Source organism: Protobothrops mucrosquamatus, unplaced genomic scaffold, assembly GCF_001527695.2.
Source record: "Protobothrops mucrosquamatus isolate PMUCROS unplaced genomic scaffold, P.Mucros_1.0 scaffold3116, whole genome shotgun sequence".
Lineage (NCBI taxonomy): Eukaryota > Metazoa > Chordata > Lepidosauria > Squamata > Viperidae > Protobothrops > Protobothrops mucrosquamatus.
In genome coordinates this window covers 11663-30702 of record NW_015389120.1, presented here as the reverse complement: position 1 = coordinate 30702, position 19040 = coordinate 11663, and the positions used below count along the sequence as shown (strand labels likewise).

The following is a 19040-nucleotide window of genomic DNA, read 5'->3' as shown; positions in this document are numbered from 1 at the left end:
GATCAGTGGGACCCTCCAGGAGTTGCACAAACAGTTGTGCATCCCTGTTTTAGAACATCTTACCACATGGGAAGATTCTGCTGTGGACGCTCAGCAACACCTTGCAAATGTCAAAGTATTATTACAAGCCTTCACAATTGTTTGCAGAACTGGAATATTTCTAGAGCAATATTTGGTGCCAACAACGATAAGCACCAGATTTGGATAAAGTAATAAGGGGTGGGTTTTTTTTGGCTCTATAATTAGTCCTAATGACTAGCCTTAATGATGAGGCCAGATGGTTAGATCATTAATGTAAAAAGCACAGCTATAATAGCTGGAAGTTGAGCCAAGAAGCTGACTTACTTTTGTGTTGATTTGAAATTTTGTTGCTTATCCAAGTCGCTTCTTCTGTCCGAACAAAGTTGGTTAGGGGAATAGGCAGAGAGTTGTTGGAATGTGCCAACTCTTAAAATTATTGTTGTGAGTTATTGACTCAATAACATGCAACAACAAGAAAATAAGCCCAGTTGCATGACTCAACTTCCAGATCATTCTTATTGCTGGATTAAGAATCATCAATGGTGTAACTAGAATACTTCATTCTTTAGAAGTATTCTACATTCTTAGAAGTCGTTTCCCTTCTAAGTGGTACAACTGTTTTTATGAACAGGGTGTGATAGAAGGAAGGAGATTGGTTATCACACTAGAGGGTGGGATTGTGCAGTTGTGGCTACTACGTGGACTTTTGGACACCTTAAAGGATGAAGGGAAGGAAGAAAAACACAGTTGTTGGCACAACTTGAGAGCATATTTAATATTCCATTCTACAAGCAGAGTATTGTGCATTGCGGCAGTTCCGTACAATGAATTGTTTATATACTTCACTTACCGTCACACAGGATTTCGGCTTCATTCTGATGTTGGGGGGGAATTTAAAAATGGCCGCTGGGTGGCCGTTAATGTTCTGCTGAAGTGTATAATCTCCAATGCTTTCTTCTTTGTCAGAGGAACTATTAATTATCTTCACATAATGGCCACTGAAATGAACTTCAGTAATTTTAAGGTTCCCAACACTATTAAAAAATATATAGAACAAAACTTAGTTAGAAGACCCAGTCTTGTTGGGATCATATTCTTTTCTTTTAGCAACCCTATTAATCCTTTGCATCAGGGTGGAGTCAGGATGACTGAATGGATCTGAGAGTTTGCTGGCTGGATGCCCTTCCTGACGCCTAGGCAATGTTCACAGCAGACAATTACTCATTGCACCAGGAGAGAGAAATAATTCGATACCTAGTATTGAACTCGCAGCCTCCTGATTGTGAGGCGAGAGCTCCACCTCTAGGCCACCATGCCACTCATTGGGATTATCTATTGTTATTAGTTGCGACGTCGTGTCTGACCCATCGTGACCCCATGGACAACGTTCCTCCAGGCCTTCCTGTCCTCTATCATCTTCTGGAGTCCATTTAAGCTCACGCCTACTGCTTCAGTGACTCCATCCAGCCCCCTCATTCTCTGTCGTCCCCTTCTTCTATTGCCCTCCATCTTTCCCAGCATCAGGCTCTTCTCCAGTGAGTCCTTCCTTCTCATTAGGTGGCCAAAGTACTTGAGTTTCAACTTCAGGATCTGGCCTTCTAAGGATAGAAAAACCAAATCTGGTGGCTATCCAGATTTTCGCAGTTCAAACTTGGGAACTCTAGTCTTACCCTCAAAGGATTTTCAACTGAGTAGGTATCTCATTCACATTGCGCTTTTACCTCACAACAAAGCTTGGGAGAAACATCAGTCCTGAAATGAGACATCTGAATTCTTAAACTTTCTCTGCCATTTCTCCCAGCTCTCTGATTTTCATGGTTTTCCTCTGTATTTTTCCCAGATCATATTGTCGAAATAAGTGGGATTACTCAGATATTTTTGTTTTTAAACAAGAGCAGTATTTCAAAACTACCTGGATGACGATGAACTGTAATACTCAGCTGGAATTAGGGACCGTCCTGTTTTCTCCATTAGTTCACCACTGCTCTTCCTAGTGCCAACAAATAACGTTCTCATATAGTCCTGACCTTTTCCAAGTTCTTCGTTATCAAAGGTGTCAGAGCAGGAAAGGTATTGTTGTGGTAAAGTGCTGCTGTTGTTGGGAGAAGCTAAACCAAAATGAATGAATGAATGAATGAATGAATGACAACTAACCAAGGAAAGAAGCAATCTAGAACTAAAGAGAAATTTCCTGACAGTGAGAACAATTAATCAGTGGAACAGCTTGCTTTCAGAAGTTGTGGGTGCTCCAACGCTTTTAAGAGGAGATTGGTCAACCATTTGTCTGAAATGGTATAGGGTTTCCTGCCTGAGCAGAGGGTTGGACTAGATGACCTCCAAGGTCCCTTCCAGCTCTATTCTGATTCTGAAACTTTGGAAAGGCAAAGTAGCTCTGTTTTGAGCTTAAAATGGGATCATCCAAATAGGTTCTTTCAAAGCCGAAAATGGATGGAAACTAATCAAGGAGAGGACCAACCTAGAACTAAGGGAATTTTTCCTGATAGTGTGAACAATCAACCAGTGGAACAGCTTGCCTCTAGAAGTTGTGGGTGCTCCATCACTGGAAGTTTTTAAGAAGAGACATTTGTCTGGAATGGTAAAGGGTCTCCTGCTTGAGCAGGGGGTTGGACTAGAATGAAGACTCAGGGATTAAAACAATTATTTAAAAAAAAAATAAAAAAGAGAAGGTAACTTATTTGAAATGATTATGGGGGGAAAATGCCTCGATCTTCTCTTCCTTTTGCTGCCCACATTAAAGTGGAATGCATTTTTTCAGCAAAAGTTATGGCTATAAAACGAGGCATTGCTAAAGTGAATGATTTCCTAGTGACCTTCTGATTTATTACCTTGCTGGAATTACCTTCAGTGGGTCATCATAAGAACCGCCAGTGAAATAGCTGTTACTCTGGATGTTTGGATAATGTATTTTCAACCAGGAGCCACTAATGATTTTCTCCAAAAAAGGTTTTCCACCTACAGGAGATACTATTACTGTATATCCTGAGAGAAGTCCTAATTTTTCCCTCCTGTTCATACTTTAGTAACAATCAGGGGCTGCATCTGTCTAGGACAGGGGTAGGCAACCTTGGCTCTTTTATGACTCGTGGACTTCAACTCCCAGAATTCCTGAGCCAGCATGGGGGAACTTTGGCCCCGTCATGACTTGTGGACTTCAACTCCCAGAATTCCTGAGCCAGCATGGCTCAGCTTGGAAACCTCTCCCTTTCCCCTCAGAATGGCTGTCTCAGGAATTCTGGGAGTTGAAGTCCACGAGTCATAAAAGAGCCGAGGTTGCCTACCCCTGGTCTAGGAGATATGTCCAGTCCAAAGAACAATTGGTTGCAGACACCCAGAAGAGAGATGTTTATGGAGATTCTCAGTCATCCAAATCATGGTTGTCCCCAAGGTGCTTTTTCAAAGGGCAACTGGACTCTCTTTATTTTTTTTTCTTGAAGACATTTCACTTCTCATCCAAGAAGCTTCTTCAGTTCTGAATTGAAAAAGCTTCTTGAGTGAGAAGCGAAACATTTTCAAGGAAAAACAAAACAAAAAAACAAAAAAGTCCAGGTGTCTTTTGAAAAAGCATGTCTGGGACACCAAGAAGAGAGCCAGTTTGGTGTAGGGGTGAATGAACCACACTAAAAACCAGGAGACAGTAAGTTCTAGTCTTCTCTTAAGCACAAAGCCAAACTGGGCGACCTTGGGCCAATCCCTTTCTCTCAGCCCTAGGAAAGAGGCAATGGCAAACCACTTCTCTAGATTTTGCCAAGAAAACTGCTGGGATTAGTCCTGGTAGTCAGCAGGAATAAACACTGACTTGAAGGCTAAACAACAACAACAACAACCCCACAAACCATCTAGATCAGGGGTCTTCAAACTTGGCCCTTTTATGACTTGTGGACTTCAACTCCCAGAATTCCTCAGCCAGTGTGCCTGGCTGAGGAATTCTGGGAGTTGAAGTCCACAAGTCATAAAAGGGCCAAGTGTGAAGACCTCTGATCTAGATGTTGGAGTCTTTGAAGAAGTTCTAGCTTGATGCCTTAACCATGACACCAAACTGGCTCTCTCCATCTGTATTTAATCACCTGATTTTTAAAAAAATATTTCCTTTAATTCTTTAATTCAATTCTTCCAGTTTTCATTGATCATTTTAGCTGATGTTAATGGGAATTGACCAGGAGCTGAGTTGGGCAAAACTGGGGAAATGATTGGCCTAAAAAAAAGTGTTGTTGTTGTTTTTTTTTTAAAAAAAACCTTCCTGTTCTTAGATGTGGACTTACTTAAAGATTTGTTCACTGTCACAAGAGAAGATACAGGGAACCGGACTGTCCTAGATGAAGATCTCCCACGAAGAAGAGTGACTGTTGACGTGGACTCTGTGAACTGGGAAAATACGACTTTCTCGGAAGGCTTGGCTGTGATGCTGGTTTTAGACTCTGAAATATGCTGGAAATGGACTGGAGCGGCGGGCAACTGATAGAGTGCTGGCTCAGTTCTGTAATGGACATTGAAAACCAGCCTGTCATGCATAAGCCATCAGATCCATACACGAAGAATTCAGTTAGCTACTTTATTGCTTAAGCCCATAAGACAGGAATCTTCCCAGACTGACAATATGCACCAGGGTGAAACTAGATCAGATTCAATGGAATTCAAGGGGAGTGAAACTTTGCCCTCTTGTGCCCACATAATTTTGGGAAGAGAAGGAGGAGGAGGAGGAGGAGGAGGAGGAGATATGTTAAATGTTACATGTTAAATGTTACATTTAATTGATTAGTTTCCCCCTCCTTTTTTGTACAATATTTCTTTCTTTCTTTCTTTCTTTCTTTCTTTCTTTCTTTCTTTCTTTCTTTCTTTCTTTCTTTCTTTCTTTCTTTCTTTCTTTCTTCCTCCTCCCTCCCTCCCTCCCTCCCTCTTTCTTTCTTTCTTTCTTTCTTTTTTTCTTCCTCCCTCCCTCCCTCTTTCTTTCTTTCTTTCTTTCTTTCTTTCTTTCTTTCTTTCTTTCTTTCTTTTTTTCTTTTGGATAGAGTTGAATGTATGTTTTTGTTTTGTTATTGGAGATTGTTAAGAAGAGACTTGACATTCACCTGTCTGAGATGGTATAGGTTCTCCTGCTTGAGCTGGACTAGAAGACCTCCGAGGTCCCTTCCAGCTCCTGTTCTATTCTATTCTATTCTTTTCTATTCTATTCTATTCTATTCTATTCTATTCTATTCTATTCTATTCTATTCTATTCAACATTCTATTCTATTCTATTCAACATTCTATTCTATTCTGTTCTGTTCTGTTCTATTCTATTCAACATTCTATTCTATTCTATTCCTTATTCTATTCTATTCTATTCTATTCTATTCTATTCTATTCTATTCTATTCTATTCTATTCTATTCTATTCCTTATTCTATTCTATTCTATTCTATTCTGTTCTATTCTATTCAACATTCTATTCTATTCTATTCTATTCTATTCTATTCAACATTCTATTCTATTCTGTTCTGTTCTATTCTATTCAACATTCTATTCTATTCTATTCTATTCTATTCTATTCTATTCTATTCTATTCTATTCTATTCTATTCTATTCTGCTGTTCTGTTCCATTCTATTCTCTTCTATATTTTGTTTGTTTGTTTTTCTGTTCTGTATTTTATTATCTATGATAAAACAATAAACATATAAAAAAGATGCTGTGGTGTGGTTACCCAGGGAAACCGGAGCAAGTTTACATAAGGCAGGAAAATAAGTGGAGAGTTTCCAGTTAAGTGAATAACCTACCCTTTAATATAGCCAAGTGTATTTTTCAGAGAAGCAATTTCCTCTTGCAGGCAAGTGTTCTTTTCCTGAATAGCTTCCACGGCTTTTAACTTGGAGAGAAGATGGTCTTGTATTTCCTTAAAAAAATTGGAAAGAAAAAGGCAGGGAAAAACAGAAGAAAAGGTTTGACAAGTTGAACGCTTATGTGGTTTTTTGTTTTTTGTTTTAAAACTGTTTTGACCCAATGTTCCTTTTTTCCTGGTCTCAAATAATGTCATTAACCCCACACGAAAAGGAAGACAACCCAGATTTTGTCATCTTGTTTTTTAACACAAGTGTCGTGCCAGCGTAAATCCTAAACTGGGCTGTCTGTTTATTATCTATCTATCTATCTATCTATCTATCTATCTATCTATCTATCTATCTATCTATCTATCTATCTATCTATCTATCTATCTATCTATCTATCTATCTATCTATCTATCTATCATCTATTTCTATCTATATTTCTATCATCTATTTCTATCTATCTATATTTCTATCATCTCTCTCTGTCTCTCTCTCTCTCTGTCTCTCTCTCTCTCTCTCTCACACACACACACACACAGAGCTTTTTATTATCACACTCTACAGCTTTACCTGTTCTATCTATCTATCTATCTATCTATCTATCTATCTATCTATCTATCTATCTATCTATCTATCTATCTATCTATCTATCTATCTATGTCTATCTGATATGAAAATATTGCAATAATAGTCTATCTTCGTACCATAGCTATGGCTATATCCTATTAAGCATGTACCAATCAATCTGTCTTTGGGAGAAAAAGGCACTAATAGAATCCTTTCACCAGTAATTTACCTTTTGCCAATAACTCAACATTCATTTGGCATGGTGATCAACACTGGATTTACCGAGCCTTGTGACTGCAAAACACATGTGTTTTAATATTTTTTTAAAAGGTTAATTGCTTCTGAGGGACTCATTCATCTTCTCAGTGTGCCTGGCTTCACAAAACAAAGTCTTTTCAAGCAGAAGTTAAACAATCGTAGGTCTAAGATGTTTTAATATGAATTCCTATACCCAGAGGAGAATATAGGGACAGATTTCTAACTTTCTAAGATTATGGATTTCTTCTAACGCTGGCTGGCTGGAGAATTCTGGAAGTTGAAGTCCACCCATCTTAAAGTTGCTAAGGTTGAGAAACACTGCTCTAATTTTGACACCCAACACTGTAATGGTTAGGAAGTCATTTATTTTGCTCTAGGTTCACACAACCAACTAGGCTAGACTAAACGGGATTGGATAGTTTATAATTTCCGCATATAGGAACACACCCACGGTTTCAGCCTATTGTGTGAACCACACCGTCACGTAATACGTTTTTTTAAAATGTTTGGGCATAGCTTAGTATGTTAACAGAGCAATTCTATATTGTTAACATGAGTTAAGAGGTAAATATGTATGTGTGAACACCACCATGATTACCTAGGAAATTATGTCCAAGGTCATGAGGTCCACCATCACCACTCAGTATCCAGTGACATCTGGTTAAGAAATAATTAAAGGTGTTTCTACAAATTGCAAGTATATCGAGACAAGCCCAATCTTAGCAGCAAGATTGATTTTTTTTTATTTATTTAGCCTATGGCAAATGCAAAATTATTCTTCATTTGTACTGACAAGAAAAAAAATATTGTAAATGCACTGTTCTTTGGTTTTTAGTGAACATAAACAGTGCAATCGCACTGGTGATAGATAACATTATCCGTGGAACAATCATTCTTGAGCCCAAGAGCTACAAAATCAGATTTGACCACAAAAAAAAGGAGTGATGGTTCACCAAAAGTTCCTTGATGATCTCATGCATTGAAGGGGGATAAAGATGCTTTATCACATGCATGTAATAAGCTCACCAATACAAGAATGTCAGTCACAGCTATTGCATAAATGACCTCTGTTCATAAGACAGTTATTTATCTCTATTTTCTGCAGTTCTTCTGCCACCCAAGTTTACAGTTGCCTCCAACTAGGAAAGTGTCTCATATCTTTGGCCCAGTAATCATCTTTGAAATGTTGAGGGCCACCATCACAAAATGTCTACCAAGGAATTCTTTGCCCATTGATAAAATAATTAGCTTGTTAATTATTGTCCACTTCCACCCATCTTAAAATGGCCAAGGTTGAGAAACACCAATCAGTCAGAATAGCAATAAATCAGAATATGAAAATTATTATTTTTTATATCAGGATAGAGCTGGAAGGACCCTGGAGATTTTCTAGTCCAACCCCTTGCTTAAGCAGGAGACCCTATACCATTTCAGACAAATGGCTGTCTGGTCTTTTCTTAAAAACCTCCAGTGATGGAGCACCCACAACTTCTGGAGGCAAGTAGTTCCACTGATTAATTGTTATCTCCGTTTCAGAAATTCCTCTTTAGTTCTAGGCTGGTTCTCTCCTTGGTTAGTTTCTATCCATTATTTCTTGTCCTGCCTTCAGGTGCTTTGGAAAATAGGTTGACACCCCCCCCCTCTTCTTTGTGGCAGCCCCTCAAATATTGAAACACTGCTATCATTCTTTTCTCTAGACCAGCCATACCCAATTCCTGCAAACCGTTCTTCACATGTTTTAGTCTTCAGGCCCTTATTCATCTTAGTTGCTCTTCTCTGCACTTGTTCCAAAGTCTCAACATCTTTTTTTTGTAATGTGGTGACCAAAACCATCCCGACTCATGTAAAAAAGCTGTTATATTCTTAGATAATGCACAGAATAATCCAACAGGAAGCATTTAGGATTCATGCAATAGCTATCTCAAGTTCCAGTCTATGGAAGAAGTATCGACGTATAATTTGTGAAGCTTTCTTAGTTTTGGACAGAGTAGTGCTCTCTCTGCCATGGAAAATTGAAAACATTCAAATAACAGCTAGAACAATGGATAGAAAGTGATGTTTTCCTTTGCCATCAACAGAGCAGACAGTGTACTGGGACTACAAATATCTTTCAAGGGTGTGTCCAATGTTTTTGGCATATTGTTTGATTTTTGCTCTGTAAAGTTGGTGGGTGGTATTTCTCGTTTGGAATTTTATAGCTTTCAGGGGGGGGGGGCTGCATCTCAGGGACTCTGTTCCATAAGATATAAAACAAAAGGAAGGGAAAGAAATGAATGAAAATTAAACTGTTTTCATGTGTGTTTTGTTGTCAGGAAGAACTGGCTGCAGGTCACCAAGGCAAGGACAGCTATGAGCACCATAAAAACGCAGGATACAAATAGTTAAAAAAAACATTTGCAGAGAAGTGAGTCAGCAGGGATTAAAGGAAACACCCAATGTAGATCCCAACCAATGTACAGCTAGCCCTTGACTTACAACAGTTCATTTAGTGAGCGTTCAAAGTTACAACAGCCACTGGAAAAAGTGACTTGTGACCATTTTTCACACTTATGACCATTGCGGTATCTCGGTGGTCACGGGATTAAAATTCAGACACTTAGCAACTGACTCATATTTATGATGGTTGCAGTGTCCCAGGGTCACGACCTTCTGACAAACAAAGTCAATGGGGAAGCCAGGTTCACTTAACAACTGTGTAACTACTGCCACGATTCACTTAACAACTGTCGCAAGAAAGGTCAAAAAGGGAGCAAAACTCACTTAACAAATGTCTTGCTTAGCAACATAAATTTCGTGCTCAATTGTGGCCGTCAGTCGAGAACTACCTGTATATTTTTTCCGGAAGAAAAAAATATACAGGTAGGGATAGGCAACCTTGGCTCTTTTATGACTCGTGGACTTCAACTCCCAGAATTCCTGAGCCAGCCATGCTGAGGGAAAAGGGAGAGGTTTCCAGGCTGAGCCATGCTGGCTCAGGAATTCTGGGAGTTGAAGTCCACGAGTCATAAAAGAGCCAAGGTTGCCTACCGCTGTCCTAGGCGATCACTCCAACAATAATCATTTAGTCATAATTATTGCACATGATAATATATAATTATTTATCTTTTTAACTATTCTGTAGTGCCAAATCCTGGGCAAGATAGTAAATCTTGCAAGCATTCTGGAAACACAATCCTGTTACGTGAGGCAATCTTGAAAAAAAAAATAGAGTAACTTAATGAAATCAGTTACAAAATCCCTTGTAATTTCCTGATTTGCGTTCAGAAAAAACCCTGCTATGTTCATAAATCAGCCATGTGTCTATCCACCCCCTTATCCAGATGTTCAGATTACACTCAATATATGCACATCCATGAATGAAATTAACTTTGTAGAAAATTGAACATGGAATTAGTACACCCTGTTTTAAAAAAAACAAACAGGCCCTTGTAAAGAACATCTATCGCAGCCGGGGGATCCTGAATTAATTGGGGCCTATTTTTAGCTGCAAAGATGGCAGCTTTTTAATAAATTTTTATTGCCTTTATTTGAAATACTTTGCAGCGTCTAATAGAGACCTGGATGAAATAAAAGAAGCTTTGTTTCTTAAAAACTCAGTCGAGAGGGGCAGAAATTCAGTCGCTGTGTCACGTCCGACATGGAACATGATTGCTGCAACCACAGGAAGTTAAGATCTTGAGGTAGGATAAGTAGGTTAGATCAGTGGTGGGATTCAGCCAGTTCGCACCACTTCGGCAGAACCGGTAGCTAATTTTTTTGTTGCCCAGGCCCAGAATGGACTTCCGGAAGCGGCATCCACACAGAGAACCAGTTATTCACGTATTTGAATCCCATCACTGGGTTAGATGCAAAGAATTAGGTTCCCCTCCACACAACCATCTCACTGACATCGGAGGGCTGCCTCTAGAAATTGCAGATCAGACAATATGATCTAGAAGCTGTTAGGCATCCTTAAGTTTCTCCAATACGATCCATTTAATTGGAGCGACTCGTGACTGATACGGGACTTTCGGACAGCAACCTTGTATAATTTGTCTAGCGTATGGCATCTCATACACAGACCAGCAATATATAATAACATTTCACCTAGATGAGTAAAAGACAATAATATATAAATATTTAAAAGATCTACTGTATGTTCAAATGCCAGTGCCTAAGCCAGGGGTCTTCAAATTTGGCCCTTTTATGACTTGTGGACTTCAACTCCCACGATCCTTTTTGTTGTGTCCTGGGCCTGATGAGGCAGCTCAGCAGGCCCAGAAATGTTGCAAACGTTTCCGGGAAACCCAAAAGCTGCCCGGGACCAGACTGGTTGGCGCCGGCCTTGTGCGCAGACACAAGGCGTGAATAAAGGAGAATTATGATAGGCTGTTTGGGAAACTATAAAAGGCCTGCGAGCCTGTTGGTTATCGAGTGGTAACTTGGAATGAATAAAGAAGAACTTGGTTGCAACTTGTCTGTGTGTCGCTTCAATGCGGCGAACCCCAATACATAAAACTTTTCTTCTACCTTCTCCTCCTCCTCCTCCTCTCTGCCAACGGTCCCTCTCTTCTAATATTGATGAAGTTTCCTAGTTGGGTAATGAAATGTCTGCAAGAAAGCCACCAAGTTCAGCGAGCACCAAGGACCCCACAATCCTCCTGCTCCTGCTCCTNTCTTCTTCTTCTTCTTCTTCTTCTTCTTCTTCTTCTTCTTCTTCTTCTTCTTCTTCTTCTTCTTCTTCTTCTTCTTCTTCTTCTTCTTCTGCTCCTCTTCCTCTTCCTCAGTCCTTCTCATCTCCGCCAACCCTCCTCTCTTCCAGCTCTGATGAAGTCACCTAGTTTGGTAAAGAACCGTCTGCAAACAACCAAGCTCAGAGAGCACCAAGGACCCTTCATTTCAACCCTGAGCTACAAATAGTCTTCTCTACAAGCAGCCCTTGACTTAACAACCGTTCATTTGGTGATCACTTGAAGTCGCAACAGTGCTGACAAAAGGGACGTACAGCTGGTCTTTGCACTTATGACTGTTGCAGCCTCCCTACAATACATGATCAAAATTGGAGCGCTTGGCAACCAGAACCTATTTACAAGGGCTGCAGCACCCTGCGATTGCGGGATCGCCCTTTGCGATCTCCCCTTTGCTTCCAACAAGCTAATGAATTGATTGTCCTCAATCAATTTTGTGTTTATTGCTTCCTTACCTGCAGGCTTCATGTAACAACAGGGCTAACAAGAGCACCGGGCTCTGGCTTTTATTAATTTGCGACCCCCGACATTTCTTTTTGGAGTTAATGAAAATGGAAAAGGCAGGACTTGTGGAGTCCTGCACAGCTTTTACAGCCCATTAGCTAAATGCAGATCCCTGACTGTGTTTTCCGCCCCTTGTTTATATTTCCCTTATACCTTCTGCTTTTAGTGGGAAAAGAGGACACTTAACACCCCTGCATCCATCTCATTCAGTCCCCAGTAAATGGCTCCAGTGTAAAGCATAGAGAACTCTTTATCACTGGTTAAATTCTGCAAAGAACCTTCCCCCATTCTTTGCAAGGGAAGGGCCAGGCACCCTAGCTAGGGCCAACTGTCCAGTCTCTTCTTAAAAACATCCAGTGTTGGAGCATTCACCGCTTCTGGAGGCAGGTTGTTCCACTGGTTAATTGTTCTAACTATCAGGAAGTTTCTCCTTAGTTCTAGTTGCTTCTCTCCTTGATCAGTTTCCATCTGGCTTGATTAGTTTCTTGATTGTTAGTTGCTACAACATAGAAAATCTCCACCTACACTTCCTTTAAATCACAGGTACTCCCACAGTCCAAGGTTTGGGGCAGCCCAGAAACAGAAAGAAAAGGGGGTCAGCCTGTTCTCCAAGGTGCCTGAAGGCAGGACAAGAAGCAACGGATGGAAACTAATCAAGGAGAGAAGCAACCTAGAACTAAGGAGAAACTTCCTGACAGTGAGGACAATTAATCAGTGTAACAACCTGCCTCCAGAAGTTGTGAATGCTCTAACACTGGAAGTTTTTAAGAAGAGATTGGGCAACCATTTGTCTGAAATAGTATAGGGTTTCCTGCCTGAGCAGGGGGTTGGACTAGTCACTAGACTAGTCCAACATGACCCCCAAGGGCAATCGTGAAGATATCCCTTACACCCGAAGCTGCCTGCTTTTGCGAAATGAAATACGAGTAGTCCTTGACTTACGACCGCAATTGAGCCCAACCTTTACGCTGCTAAGTGAGACAGTTGTTAAGTGAGTTTCGCCCCATCTTAGGAGCGTTCTTGCCACAGCGGTGAAGTGAATCACCGCAGTTGTTAAGTCAGTCACACGGTTAGTAAGTGCATCGGGCTTTCCCCGTTGACTTTGCTTGTCAGAAGGTCGCCAAAGGGGATCGCGTGACCCCCGGGACACTGCGACCATCATAAATGCGAGTCAGTTGCCAAGCGCCTGAATTTTGATCACGTGACCACGGGGATACTGCAACAGTCAGAAGTGTGAAAATGGTCATAAGTCCAATTTTTCAGTGCTGTTGTAACTTCAAAGGGTTTCTGAATGAACTGTTGTAAGTCAAGGACTAGATGCAGGGAAGCTAATATTAGCCACAAAGGCTAACTTGCAATTGCTCAACCTTTTTTAGCCTCCATTCTGCACTGACAAAGAAAATGTAAATAAATAGAGGAAACACCCTCTGACCACAGAGGGTTGGACAGAAAAAAACAACAGGTTGGGATGCTTGAAACAGTCCCAAACCCATCTGGAATTCCTTCCATTATCAGAATGGTCCAACCTAAACAGTCCACAGCTTTGATACTCCCCTGCTATTCACAATGGAATTAACCTGGCAAATCTGGGAGAAAACATAATTATTTGATTGGCTGATCAGAGAGAAAGTGTGCGGCATCAAATGTTCTAGGCACAGCCATCCAGCTGTGCTTTGAACCCAAAAATCAAAGGAAAATATTGTTGGCTTCCTATTTTCTGTTATGCACAATTGTGCCAAAAATCTGGAGGGAAGAGCAACAGCAGCAGGAGGAAACTGATTAAAAAAAATTCTTAAGAGGCACCAGATCTGAAGGCAATCCACTAGTTACCATCACAAGCACAAGAGCGATGTATTCTTTATATATGATTTCTTGCAATATCAGCTCAATAATCTTAAAATTGTCATAGGGGCAACTCTCCAATTCCAAATCCAGAAGTCGATCGTTGACTTTGTACATCTCTAGATTGCTGGATTCTGTCTTCTAGCAATTTTCTATTTTTATTTCCACCCGAAACATTAAATCAATATGGTCCATGTTTGCTACTAGGAGTAGTGAAGGGTGAAGCTTACAACGATCTTCTCGGGATTTGGGAAATAATATTCGTCTGAGAGTCTGTATCTGCTCAGTTAGCAGATCGAAGAATTGGTATTTCTGTCTAATTATAGAAAATGTTCCTCCTTGGTGCAAAAAGGGTAATTAGAAAATTGATACCTGGGAATTCAGATTTGCTCTGCTCTTTGAAGCAGAACTGATGGAGAAAGTGAAAGTTAAATGGATAGAATAGAATAGAATAGAATAGAATAGAATAGAATAGAATAGAATAGAATAGAATAGAATAGAATAGAATAGAAATAAAGAATGGAATGGAATGGAATAGAATGGAGTGGAATAGAATAGAATAGAATGGAATGGAATGGAATGGAATAGAATAGAATAGAATAGAATAGAATAGAATAGAATAGAATAGAATAGAATAGAATAGAATAGAGTTGGAAGAAACATTGGAGGTCATCTAGTCCAACCCCCTGCTCAGGCAGGAAACCCTATACCATTTCAGATAAATGATTTTCCAATCTCTTCTTAAAAACTTCCAGTGTTGGAGCATTCACAACTTCTGGAGGCAGGTTATTCCACCGGTTAATTGTTCTAACTTCTAACTGTCAGGAAATTTCTCCTTAGTTCTAGGTTGCTTCTCTCTTTGATTAGTTTCCATCCGTGGCTTCTTGTCCTGCCTTCAGGTGCTTTGGAGAATAGCTTGACCCCTTCTTCTTTGGGGCAACCCCTGAGATATTGGAAGACTGCTATCATGTCACCCCTCGTCCTTCTCTTCATTAAATCTTTAGATATCTCATTAAAATGAGATATCTAAAGTTATGCTTGCATTTTAATTCAGACAGGAAGGCGGTGCAGAGAGTGGTGAGGATGGCCGAAAAGATAATTGGCAGTTCCTTCCCTCCCATCCAGGACATAGCACAGAAGTGCTGCTTGAGCAGGGTCAGAAAGATTATCTAGGACACTACACATCCACGACCTGTTTTCCTTGTTACCTTCTGGGAAGAGGGGGCTCCGTGGTATCCGAAGCAGAACATCCAGATTCAGCCATAGTTTCATTCCATACAGCATTAACCTTGTGAACTCTCAAGCTTCCTCCTTCCGTTATATATTCATGGACAGTATTTAATATTCATTTGCTACGTATATGTAGGGATGTGGGTCTATACATATGTTGTTCATAGTATGTTTAGGTGTGTGTCATGTATGTGTTTCACTTTGAGAGCGGGCAACTAAATTTCATTTTTGATGTGTGCCGTTGTGCCCACTGTAAAAAAATGACAATAAAGGTTATCTTATCTTAGTAGTTCTGTCTGGAAGTCCAATCATGGCAACAAGGAACTGCAAAGTAATTGTACATAAGTCTCCTCCTCCTCCTCCTCCTCCTCCTCCTCCTCTCCACAAACCCCCTTCTCTTCCAGCACTGAAGGTGTTACCTAATCAGGTAATAAAAGTTTTGCAAGAAAATCACCAAGCTCAGAGAGCACCAAGGACCCCACAATTCAACAAATATTCTACAAATATTCTACAACTATTCTCTTTCCTCGGTGGCGAGGTTTCAACGACCCAGTTGCAGCTGCCAGCTTACTTTTAGGACCCCCTCCCCTGGATGACCCTGCTTTGAGAATTAAGAAAATCTTCTAATCATCAGAAAGCGATCCAACTTCTATTCAGCTGTCAAAGATTAGATGGAAAGAGGCTTATGATAGATAGGGGGGGGAATCAAAGTTCAGTGGCCTCTTACGGAAGGCTGAAGCATTATAATTGCCTCTTTAAAGTAAAGCCTGCACTTTAATCTTTTCCTTCTTGGCTTTGATCAGGGGTTTATATAAACAAGCAGTTTGATATCATACCTGAGGAACACTGTATACTGCGGGTCTGCAAATAGAGGTTTTCCCCTTACAGGTAGTCCTTGACTTACGACCACAATGGAGCATAACCGTTGTTAGGTTTCACCCCATTTTACGACCTTCCTTGCCACCGTTGTTAAGCAAGTCACTGCAGTTATTAAATTAGTAACGCAGTTGTTAAGTGAATCCGGGCTTCCCCCATTGACTTTGCTCTTCGAAAGGGGATCACATGACCACAGGACACTGCGACCGTCATAACTATGAAGCAGTTGTGAAGCATCCGAATGTAAATCATATGACTCTGGGGATGTTGCAACGGTCATAAGTGTGAAAAATGGTCGTAAGTCACTTTTTTCCAGTGCCGTTGTAACTTCAAACTAAATGAACTGTTGTAAATCTAGGACAGGGGTAGGCAACCTCGGCTCTTTTATGACTCGTGAACTTCAACTCCCAGAATTCCTGAGCCAGCATGGCTCAGCTTGGAAACCTCTCCCTTTCCCCTCAGCGTGGCTGGCTCAGGAATTCTGGGAGTTGAAGTCCGCGAGTCATAAAAGAGCCACGGTTGCCTACCCCTGATCTAGGACCACTTGTACTCATTTTATTCTGTGAGGTGAATTAGGATTGAAAGTACAGACGGATGTATGGTACTTAGAAGGTTGTGGCCCAGGAAGGACACCTCCTCAGGTTTATTGGAATCATGGCTTATTAATTAATAATTAATCCATTATTAATACTTAATAATGGGTGGAAACTAATCAAAGAGAGAACCAACCTAGAGCTAAGGAGGAATTTCTGAAGCAGGGAGAACAATTCATCAGGAGGAAGGCTCCACACCCATTTGCACTCCTCAAATGACCCTGAGGACACAGATAAACCTCCAAGTGGCCTCAACGTCTCTCCAAAAGAAGGCAAATGACCAGCTCTCTGCAAGGAGTATAAATCCTCCCATTTCCCACCATCCAGTCAGAGCTGAAGAAGCTTCTTGGGTGAGAAGCGAAACGTCTTCAAAGAAAAAGTCCAGCTGCCTCTTGAAAAAGCACTTCTGGGGCAATCATGACCTAGATCAGGGGTAGTCAACCTTGGCTCTTTTACGACTCGTGGACTTCAATTCCCAGAATTCCTGAGCCAGCTTAGCTGGCTCAGGAATTCTGGGAGTTGAAGTCCACGAGTCGTAAAAGAGCCAAGGTTGACTACCCCTGACCTAGATGACTGAGTATCTCCATAGGCATAAATGGAGTTTCATCCGTCTGGTATTCAACGAATGGGTCAATCAACAAACTTATTGACCTGCAACTAGCCTACAAGTCTGTAAGAAGCTGGATCAATAGAGCATCCAACCCATGACAGCATTGACCATGAGCTGACTCACATGACCTCCAACCAGAGTGACCTCACCATCAGATGACCCTCACAGGGCATGACCAGTTGGTCACATGACCCACTGAGCACATAAGGCCTATAAAAGCAGAAGAGAACTGGAATAAGACACTTCAACCGAAGTTCCGTTGATGATGTTACCTAGCCTGGTGATGAAATATTCAGAAGCTAAACAACAAACTCAGAGAATAAACTATCCCCAACATCTACCACCCAAGCTACAAATATTTTCCAACACTTCGTTTTGTTTTCTCACTGCATAATCTATGCGTAAATGAACTCTTTATAGACCTGAAGATGATCTACTCATACAGTCAATGCCACTCATTGTAGTTACTTGCTTAGCAACGTGCAAAGATATATTCTTCTATCAATTTCTCTTTTCAGAGAGGCCAATAATTAACACCAATCAAAAGGCTAATGTAAAAATAAAGCAAAAATCCAATTCCCACTCACATATCGAATGTATTTGTGTAATGTGCCTCTGCAACATTCCCCATTTTTTGCGGGGAGGGGGGTACACGTTGTTTTGGTTTTCTCCACGTAGAGGATGACAACAATTTAAGGACAATCCAAATGATTAGAAATCTTATTTTCCCCACCCAATTAATGTGTCTATCAATGCAGAATGAAGGAATGCACAATGGGGGAAAGACAATGTCCATCCCATTTGGAGGGAGAGGGATGTTAAGAATAGATTTGGAAGTAGACATGAACGAACACGCCAGGGGTGACCGCAGCTGAAAGAATCAAATTGGCAGCTGCACGAGTGCAATCTATGTTCAGCTCACTTTTTATGTACGGCATGTTCACTGCATAATGCGCATAAAAATGTGCAGCTTTGATCATGGTACTGTGGTCACCATCTTGATATTTTCAACCGTAGCCTATGGATATCAAATATATATATCCAAACTGCATTAATAAGGGATAGAATCAAGATCACATGAAGTTCTAGTACCACTTTACAAAGTCTAAGTGAGACCACACTTGGAATAGTGCATCAAGTTCTGGTCATCACAATATAAATCTAGTCTAATGAAAAGAAGGACTAGGGGAGACATGATAGCAGTTTTCTAATATTTGAAGTGCTACTACAGAGATGAGGAGGTCAAACTATTTTCCAGAGCACCAAAAGGCAAGACGAGAAACAATGGATGGAAACTAACCAAGGACAGAAGCAACCTAGAATTAAGGAGAAATTTCCTAATGGTGAGAGCAATCAACCAATGGAACAGCTTGCCTTAAGACAGACATGTCAAACACAAGGCCCGGGGGCTGGATGCGGCCCGCGAAGTGGTTTCATGTGGCCCACGAAGCCATCCTGGAAACAGTGAGGGAACAGCCCCCGCTGCCTTGGCCCTGGCCCAGGCCAGCTGGGAGCCAATGTACAATTTTGTGGTGGCCATCTTGGTACTTGCCCCGGTGGACCATGCCTTGGCACTTGTCCTGGTCCCACTCTCTTCTGAGAGAGACCCTCAGATCTGTCCCACTCCTGCCCAGGCCCCCATAGGCACCCTTGACGTGAATGATATAGAACTGGTCACGCCCATCCAGTAGGCCACACCCACTCTATCCACGCCCACTCAGTAGGCTGCACCCACTCTGGCTACACCCACCCACCCACCCACCCCCAGGGCAACCATAATGCTGATGCAGCCTTCAGTGAAATTGAGTTTGACACCCCTGCGTTAAGAGGTGGTAGGTGCTCCATCACTGGAGGCTTTCAAAAAGAGATTGGACAGCCATTTGTCTGAAATGGTATAGGGTCTTCTACTCAAGCAGGGGGTTGGACTAGAAGACCTCCAAGATCCCTTCCCACTCTATTATTCTGTGTTCTATGATACCCCAACATGGAAGC

The 19040-nt window shown here is 41.1% G+C and overlaps 1 protein-coding gene across 1 annotated transcript in view; it reads right to left on the bottom strand.

The window, feature by feature from the left end:
* LMNTD1 (lamin tail domain containing 1) overlaps positions 1-4390 on the bottom strand; it is a 19945-nt gene extending 15555 nt beyond the window's left edge. The window contains exons 1-3 of the mRNA XM_015826412.1: positions 4302-4390; positions 1934-2129; positions 872-1055 (exon numbers count right to left, since the gene is read on the bottom strand). Coding sequence (XP_015681898.1) covers positions 872-1055; positions 1934-2037 — 288 coding nt within the window. The 5' untranslated portion in view covers positions 2038-2129; positions 4302-4390. The remainder of the gene's footprint in view (positions 1-871; positions 1056-1933; positions 2130-4301) is intronic.
* Between the last annotated feature and the right edge of the window lie 14650 nt (positions 4391-19040).